The 8925-nt window shown below is 54.7% G+C and overlaps 1 protein-coding gene across 2 annotated transcripts; it reads left to right on the top strand.

The window, feature by feature from the left end:
- The first annotated feature begins 826 nt into the window (after window positions 1–826).
- KCNA2 (potassium voltage-gated channel subfamily A member 2) lies at window positions 827–4620 on the top strand. 2 transcript variants are annotated; one of them, XM_077765544.1, is made up of 3 exons: window positions 827–862; window positions 2065–2404; window positions 2838–4620. In XM_077765544.1, exon 3 carries the CDS (start codon window positions 3005–3007, stop codon window positions 4502–4504), a length of 1500 nt encoding a protein of 499 aa, XP_077621670.1. In that variant the 5' UTR covers window positions 827–862; window positions 2065–2404; window positions 2838–3004; the 3' UTR covers window positions 4505–4620. The 2 variants fall into 2 exon arrangements, with proteins under 2 accessions (XP_077621670.1, XP_077621669.1); XM_077765543.1 differs by lacking the exon at window positions 827–862 and adding an exon at window positions 1492–1553.
- Window positions 4621–8925: the final 4305 nt, after the last annotated feature.

Below are 8925 nucleotides of genomic sequence, written 5' to 3'. Positions count from 1 at the left end.
ATCCACCATCTGAGCATTGGGTAGGCTGGGCTTCTGTACTCTTACTTCCAAAAGCAAAGACCGTCCTCCTCTGCCCACACCCCAGGGTGCCAGGGCGCCGGGAGCTGCACTCCCATTTTCAGAGCTCCGTGGGCCAGCGGCTCTGTTAAGGTCTGTGAGGAGACCCTTTTTGCGAGTGGCCGGCCTTTCCCTCCGGCAGCACCACGGCCCAGAGCCTTCCCTGCCCTACCCTGAAGGGGAGGGCGCCTGCGGGGCCTGCTCTGCAGTTCTGCCCGCTCCTGGGGCTCCTTGGCAGGAAACCAACCCAGCGAGTTTCAGCCACACTGCGGCCCATACCTGCTGCATTCCCTTGCGAAGCCAAAGCTCTGGCGGGGTAAGAGGGAGGTGGGGAGGCAGAGCTGGAGGAGGGGGCGAGCCGGCGCGAGAGGGGGTCTCCAGATTCTGTCTGGCAGCATCGTAATAATAGCAACCCATCTCCCGTGGGGCTGGATCCCTCCTCGGACCTGGGATAACTGCTATCGATTGTTTTCTCCTGGCCGACTTCATTATGTCGGCAGGAGTCTCTCCCGACCGCCCCTCAACTTATGTCCCCGGTTCCCCGGCCCCGGCGGCACCCAGCCCGGCTCTCCACGAGGTTCTGGTTCGTAAGCTGGGTTCTGCCAAAGCCTGGGTGTTTTCCTCGCAGGGTGGGGGGCCGAGGCCGGGGCGGAGGGGTTGAGGGTGGCGGCCAACTCAGCGGCCACCTGCTCGGCTCTGGCCCCCTCCGGCCCCTTTAATTCGAGTTCGCAGCCGGGCCAGGTGCGGCGCTGCGCNNNTCTCGGTCACCCAGGAACATGGAGGCCCCGGGTGCCCAGCGGGAAGGGTAAATCGCTGTCGGGGCGTTGGGCTGCGCGTGCCGCTTCCCCTGCCCGGGCTGTGGCGCGCAGAGGGGCTGCGGGGCACACGGCGGCGCAGCCTGCAGCGCGGCAGCCTCCGGCTGAGTCCGGCCCGGGCGAGGGGCGTGGGGGGCTGGCGCCTTGAGGAAGGAGAGGGCACGCGATGGGCTCGGGACCCTTGGGCTGCGCACGGCGCGGGCGGGTGATGGGAAGTGCGGCCGACAGCGGAACCGGGTCTGTTCTATAGCGCTGGTTGGTAGAACCCGAACCACTCGGGGCTCCGGCCTGCATTCCCCTCTCCGGCTCCAAATCAAAACGGCTTTGCGGCGGGGCAAGGCTGCGCCGCTTTCCCGGGGCCGTGCGCTGCGGCGGAGCCCCCGCGCTTAGGAGGAAGAGGAGATCTGGGGCAGCACCCTACTCCCCACCCCACCCCCAGAGTTCGGGCTCCCTTGTTTTCAGGTGGAGATGGACCCCCAGGGGCGAGAGAGCCGGGCTGCGCTCGGGCCCGCAGGGGCCGGGCNCCGCCTCGCAGCCGGTCTGGGCGAGCGTTCGGTCTGCGCTCCCTGCTGAGATGTGAGGGATTTTCTCTTGGGGAGAAATCGGTGGTCGAGCGCCTGCCCAGATCAAATGCCACCCTGCTCAGAGGGAAGCCTACAGCCTAGGGATCCCCGAGGGAGAGTAAGTCCTGGAACCAAGCCAGCCAGCTTTTGTAGAATCGACCTTTCCGTGTGAGGAATCTCCCTAGATGGGCTTTGAAGGAGTGCGTGTTGGGGAAGGGGGGGGGTGGGGTTCTGCCTCCTCCAGGACCCTGCCGAGGTCAGAGCTTATGGTCAGGCTGCAGTGGAGGAATTCTTCCCCTTGGGAGATGCTGTGTTCTGACCTAGGGGCTGGAGGGCTTTGCCCAGAGTCCGCCCTGCTGGCTGCTGAGGACCAAGGGAGATCTGTGGCTCTGCCCCGGGAGGCCCCTAGAGGAGGCAGGCCCAGCCGAGCCTGAAGGCTTCTTCCCTGGGAGAAAAGGCTCCCAGCTGATGGAAGCCGGCCCCAAGGAGGCTGGGAGGCTGTGGGGTAGCTCTCAGGTGTGACACCAGCATGGAAGGCGGGCATGGAAGGCAAAGCCGCCAGAGCCCTCCTAATACTTGGCACCAGCTACCCCAGAGCCCCGGTTCCACCTTTCTGCTGTTTTTTCCAGGCAGCGTCACACCTCCTGAGGACAGCCAGGAGGACTCCGGCTTTTGCTGAACTTTGCATCTTGCCTCCTTCCTTCCAAAGGCTCCAGACCCAAGTTCGGCTGCCCTGGAGTCCTGTGTGGCCCCTGGCCAGGCCCTCCACTGCCCCTCCAGGCCAGCCCAGTTCTGGAGCTCACCTCCAGGACCTGGAGCCTGCTCTCCTGCCCAGAATGACTCACCATTATTTCTCGCTCAAGTGAGAAGGCGTGATGGGCAGCCGGGCTGCCTATTTGTGTATCTAGGATTCCCACAGTATCTGATCAGCTCTGCGAGGAAGAGAGCTTCGGGTTCCTGCCTTGCCAGGTAAATCAATCTATTATTTAATAACAGCCATGTGTAGTCATTGGAGTGGGGGCGATGAGGGAGACCCAGGCCCAAGATGCACCACTGTGGATAGCTCCCAGAGTGCAGGTATCTGCAAGACGGGTTCAGTGCCTGGGAGAGGGCTCCCTTCCAGCCTCTGCTATGGGGGTTGTGCCCCATGAAGCCTGTACCGTGCAGAGGGGGCCTGTACCAGCCACCTTCCTCCAGTGCAGGGCAATCCGGAGCTTTCTTGAGAGATTGCCACCTGCTTTCCTCTGATTCCCCAGCCAGGTTGTAAGGTAAAAGTAAGTTCTGCTTGGTGGTGGCGATATTTCTGAACTCTTGGCTGAGAGATAGGCGACCAGGAGTGGCAACTGAGGTCAGGCTGCCGGTGCTCAGTAGTCTCATGTCCTTAACTGCCTCTGTCTTTCAGCCAAGCAAGGCTGTCTCTCTCTCCGGCTCTCAGAGAGCCCTCGGGGCTCTCCCGCAGGAACCCAGGCCGATGCTTCTGCCTTTCCGGGGACCATAGGCAGCACCCTGAGCTCCCTGCCGCCAGGCAGCTGGAAGGCATAGTGTGACGCCCTTCTCTCAGCCCCAATTATGACAGTGGCCACTGGAGAGCCAGCGGACGAGGCTGCTGCCCTCCCTGGGCACCCACAGGACACCTATGACCCAGAGGCAGACCACGAGTGCTGTGAGAGGGTGGTGATCAACATCTCGGGACTGCGGTTCGAGACCCAGCTGAAGACCTTAGCCCAGTTTCCAGAGACCCTCTTAGGGGACCCAAAGAAGCGGATGCGATACTTTGACCCCCTCCGAAACGAGTACTTTTTCGATCGGAACCGCCCCAGCTTTGATGCCATCTTGTACTATTACCAGTCTGGGGGCCGGCTGAGGCGACCTGTGAACGTGCCGTTAGATATATTCTCTGAGGAGATTCGGTTTTACGAGCTGGGAGAGGAAGCGATGGAGATGTTTCGGGAAGACGAAGGCTACATCAAAGAGGAGGAGCGTCCTCTGCCCGAAAATGAGTTTCAGAGGCAGGTGTGGCTCCTCTTTGAATACCCGGAGAGCTCAGGGCCTGCCAGGATTATAGCTATTGTGTCTGTCATGGTGATCCTGATCTCGATCGTCAGCTTCTGCCTGGAAACACTGCCCATATTCCGGGATGAGAACGAGGACATGCATGGCAGCGGGGTGACCTTCCACACCTATTCCAACAGCACCATCGGGTACCAGCAGTCGACTTCCTTCACTGACCCTTTCTTCATCGTGGAGACCCTCTGCATCATCTGGTTCTCCTTTGAGTTCTTGGTGAGGTTCTTTGCCTGTCCCAGCAAAGCTGGCTTCTTCACCAACATCATGAACATTATCGACATTGTGGCCATCATCCCCTACTTCATCACCCTGGGGACAGAGCTGGCTGAGAAGCCAGAGGATGCCCAGCAGGGCCAGCAGGCCATGTCGCTGGCCATCCTCCGTGTCATCCGGTTGGTAAGAGTCTTTAGGATTTTCAAGTTGTCTAGACACTCCAAAGGTCTCCAGATTCTAGGTCAGACCCTCAAAGCCAGCATGCGAGAATTGGGCCTCCTGATCTTCTTCCTCTTCATCGGGGTCATCCTTTTCTCTAGTGCTGTCTATTTCGCAGAGGCCGATGAGCGGGAGTCCCAGTTCCCTAGCATCCCGGATGCCTTCTGGTGGGCAGTCGTCTCCATGACAACTGTAGGCTATGGAGACATGGTTCCAACTACCATCGGGGGAAAGATCGTGGGTTCCCTGTGCGCGATTGCAGGTGTCTTAACCATTGCCTTACCGGTCCCCGTCATAGTGTCCAACTTCAACTACTTCTACCACCGGGAAACAGAGGGAGAGGAGCAGGCCCAGTACCTGCAAGTGACGAGCTGTCCAAAGATCCCATCCTCCCCTGACCTAAAGAAAAGTAGAAGTGCCTCTACCATTAGTAAGTCCGATTACATGGAGATCCAGGAGGGGGTTAACAACAGTAACGAGGACTTTAGAGAGGAAAACTTGAAAACGGCCAACTGCACTTTGGCTAATACAAACTATGTGAATATCACCAAAATGTTAACTGATGTCTGATTGAAACCTAGTACCATACTCGCAGCTCCACGGAACTAATGCAGATATTGCATAATAGCCTGCATTGTAGTCAGTGTGTTCTACAGTGTGTATCTGGTTCTGCATGGAAAGCAATAGTCGTGCAAATGACGTTTTGATCTTTTGATTTTTGATTTAGAACACCGAGTATCTGTCCATGGCTTTCATGCAAATCTTCATCACCGGCTTAGGGGGTTCCAAACAGGGGAGTCACCTGTGAAGCCAGAATTTCAGAAGGACACATTGGCACCACCTCGTATCAAATACGTAACCCACCACATCAGTGCCACCTTCCCTTCCAAATTAGATGCACACAGCACCTGGCNATCCCATAAGAGCCCACCTCCCCCTTCACAGAGGAAAACCATGGTGGTGGCTTAGCTTTAAAGCACTGGTAATTATGCAAAAGGTCATCCCCATTTTTGCATCGAAAAGAACACATGGGCCTTTGTATTGGAATCACTTTCTGTGTCATGGGCAGGGGTTTGTAAGTTGCAGTTGCCAAGAAGATGCTCTGGAGGCTTGTGTTTCATAACGGAAAATGCTGCATTTGGTTCTTCTCTGCAGTGTAGATGTGAGGGAACCCCAAGGGGAGGGGCGGTTAGTATGACCCAATGTGAGCTGTCAAGTTTCACATTTGCTCTTAGGCCTATGGGGAGAAGCTAGCAAACCAAGGGACCTCTCCGCTTCAGATCGCACCATTTTTGCAGGCTTCAGGGTCACAAAACACGTCTGATTTCTTCGTTACACTGGAGTTTGCAGACATCTGCTTTCCTAGTCCTGTGCCAGCGGCACTGACACCACAGTGAAATTACCAGTGATGCGATAGAGCTGCATGGGTGTTTCTTGCATGAATCTCAATATTTAAAACACAGGAGATAACCTATTTTCTTAGTAGCCTACACAGTATTCATATTTAGAGTATTAATAGCCCTGGAGTGGCATTGAACTAGGGTTTGTTTTTCCCCCATTGGAGGACAAAAGCCCTCAATCAGGAGAAAAAAAAAAGACTGTTTGGCACGGGGAACCAAAACTTCTGGCTCTCCGGCCCACCCCATCCCTGTTCTTCCAAGCGGGGGCACAGACCTCTGCAAAGCCAGGAAGGTGAGCAGGGAACGCAGCGCCTGAACACCTCACATAATTGCACCTTAGGAATTAACCTAGTCATGGGCATGACTCTATAGCTGACCAGGGCACCTGGTCCCGAAGACAGGTGGATTTGTGGATCCAGTGTATATAAATATATATTGAGTATCTCTTTCACAAGTTCCTCTACCTAGCTAGCTATAGGAAAAAAAAAATTGCATTTGAACCTTGTATAAGCTTATGCAATATTTTTGACACAGGGCAACTTATGCATGTGTTTGACTATGTGCACTAGAGTATGTATGTATATATTATGTATTATATACATACATACAGATGTGTGTGCATATGTTTATATGCACACACACACACACACACACACACACACACACACACTTATTCATTCTCTGGAGTTCAGGTTCAGGAGCAAATCCACTGCTTGGTGGCTTGGTTGTCTGAGAGGCCCGATGGGTTAATTTATCTCATCGGTAACCCGACTGGGCCTGGGTTTGCTGTCATTGCCTCAGACACTCCAGTCTTCACGGATTCATAGATGTTACAGCTGTCTTTCTGCCCTCCATGTGCTGCGGCTTCAGTTTCCCAGGGCTGAAGCTTGTCTTACCGAGTGCACAAGGGCCCGCGGCCCTCCCAGCTCCAGCTGCCCTGGGCCAGACCCGCCCCAGGCCTTCTCTCTACAGCACATCATGTAAATCATATCTGTTGTCATCTTTCCCCACCCTCTTTGGTCTTTATCGTCACTTGGCTCCGCATCAGTCACTTTAATGAACCTTTCCCTAAAGAGCCAGAACGGATCACCTGCTTCAAAGCATGGACACTAGGAGGAGCGGAGGGCTCCTGGGGGCCCGAAAGGCCGCAAGTGTGGACTTGAAAGGAGCTTGCTCTACATGGACATTTTTGAAGTCCGGGACCAAGGCATGGAGACCCTAGACATCCACGACTGCCAGGCTCAACCTCTCTCCCCATTGAACTGGCAAACCAGAGCTGCTTAAACAAACCAAGGGGATGGAGAGAGACTCATTCCCCACCTGACAGACTGAGAGTGAATGAGCACCACTGGGCCTAAACATAGAGTTGAGGCTGGCCCTGGAATGGGTGGAGGTGGGGAGGCTTTCGCCTCACAGACTGGCCTTCTATCCTTTCAACCTAATGGCTTGAATTTCCCAAACACGGTGAGTTGTGTGGTCAGGCCGCCCAGTCTCGGCTCCAGCCCTAGCTTCACTGTTGGCTATTGAGCACCTGCAGTTACCTGGGGGGGGTGGGGCACCAGCTCAGGGTGCTAGGCCCAGGGTGCTCATTAGTTCCTGGTCACCCACATCTCCAGGTATCTGCAGGACACCCCATGCCCAGCGCGAAGCCTCTATGCTTTCTTCCTCTCCTTCCTGGGAGCTGGTGCTGAATTCCCAAGACGTGGGGTAGGGAAGACACAGACCTAGGGAAACAGAGGGTAAAACAATCCATACCTAAGGCCTCCACCAGGAGGTAGATCTTTTATCCCAGTGTCTTTGGCCTGGGAATATAAAATATTCACAGGTGCAGGCACACATGCACACACACACACACACATGCACACCCCAAAATAGGTAGATGCACTGTTGCCACACGCCAATACAAAAGGCACACACACCAATTGATTAAAAGGGCGCACACACTGATGATCCGTAACTACACCCACGTCCAAAGCAGGCACACTCAGCACAGACCTGGAGTGCGCTCACCAACACAGAACACAACACAAAAGACCTACATACACCACGTACAATAACATACCTGCAACTCCAATGCAAGATGCTTAAAAACCACACCAACTCAATGGGTATGTATGCGAAATATACCAAGGACACTTTGTATTGTTTCTGCCCACAAGATACACACAAACTCAGTTTATACACACAATGCATTTACTCACATGAGACACAGAAAATACAGCACACCCACCCAAGCATGTCCACTCTTAATTCACACAGAGCGTGCACATATACTCCAATCCATTTCCCTGCCCCAGAGCTGCAAATTAATAGACACAAACGAGATGTCATCACTTTTCCCTAGCCTGCACCAGTACCCCTCAGTAGCCTTCAAGAAGCCTCTTCCCCTACCCTCTTCTTTCTCCCACCTCCAGATTTCAGAGAAGTAACCCTGAGGTTAAAACGGAAAGATGGGCCCCTCGTTGTTAAGCAGAACTCTGATTAAGACGGAGAATCTCAGAGGGCTTCTACTTACTCACCTTCCTCCCACCAGAAACATGGTGTGGAAGGACCTGGGACAACCAGAAGCCTAACGCCTGCGCCGTGCCCGTTCCTTCGGAGCAAGTCCACACAGGCAACCCCTTAGCCCAGCCTCCCCTGCTCCCAGCCCCTAGGTTCTCTAGATTCAGCTCCTTTCTCTTGAAAGCCATGATGGCTCAGGAAACTGCAGGGGCCTGGGCCCCAAACCAGAGTGAAGATGCTCCCAACATCCACAGACCTCCCTGTCCTTCCATCCCCAGTGGCTTTGCCAGGGGTGGGTCAGAAAGTCAAGGCCAGACCTAGACTTGTCTCTTAAAATGAGCCACTTTTTCCTTGCTCTTGGCATCTTGCTTGCTGTTGGGTGTTCAGCCCCAGGCACACTCCTTTCCTTTGCTGGGCCCCTGCCTGGAAGTCCTGCCTCCCAGCCAGTTGCTGCCCCTTGAGGGAATGCACACAGAGTGCTTTAAGTAAAACCCGATTAAGGACGTGAACCTAGTGTCACACAAGCAACCAACCATTTTTTAGAAGGCCTGATTTCTATCCTATATTCTCGGTCCAAATTTAAATGCTTTGTAAGACTCCCCGCTGGTTGGATTGCTCCCAGAGCTGCTGGCTACCCACGGCTAGGACCAGCTGAGAGCTGGGTGCCTTTTAGCAAAGGCTCCACCTCAAATGGAAGTTGGGGGTGGAAGTCAGGTGTCGGCTCGGGCATCTCAGTCCCTACGCCTGTGGCTGTCCCTGGTGTGTCCCACCCTTTCCTCCTCATGACAGAGGAAGCAACAGCACCAGGGAATGGACGTGGGGGGTTCACATTTGCATATTTGGTGCACTCTGCTGGGTCTTCCCTGTACTCCCGAGTCAGGGCAGCAATTTTCCCTTTAGCTTCGGCAGGTATCTCCGTGAGCTCAAATCTTCAAGAAGCTTGGAGTTTGCAGGAGGCTAAAGAGAAAGAAGTCCAGGAAAGGTGGGAGAGATCGTCAGGAAGACAGGGTCAAATTCCAGAGTCAACTTTGCAGGTGCTGAACTTAACTAAGGACATAATTAAGGCTCTGTGCTTCTGGAAGCTTCTGT

The sequence above is a fragment of the Crocuta crocuta genome, unplaced genomic scaffold (assembly GCF_008692635.1).
Source record: "Crocuta crocuta isolate KB4526 unplaced genomic scaffold, BGI_CrCroc_1.0 scaffold274, whole genome shotgun sequence".
NCBI classification, from domain to species: domain Eukaryota; kingdom Metazoa; phylum Chordata; class Mammalia; order Carnivora; family Hyaenidae; genus Crocuta; species Crocuta crocuta.
The sequence above is the reverse complement of the archived record's forward strand: the minus strand, read 5'-3'. Positions and strand labels throughout refer to the sequence as shown.

Coding starts and splice junctions, on each gene's coding strand:
- KCNA2 (XM_077765544.1), top strand. CDS start 3,005: ATGACAGTGGCCACTGGAGAGCCAGCGGACGAGGCTGCTGCCCTCCCT.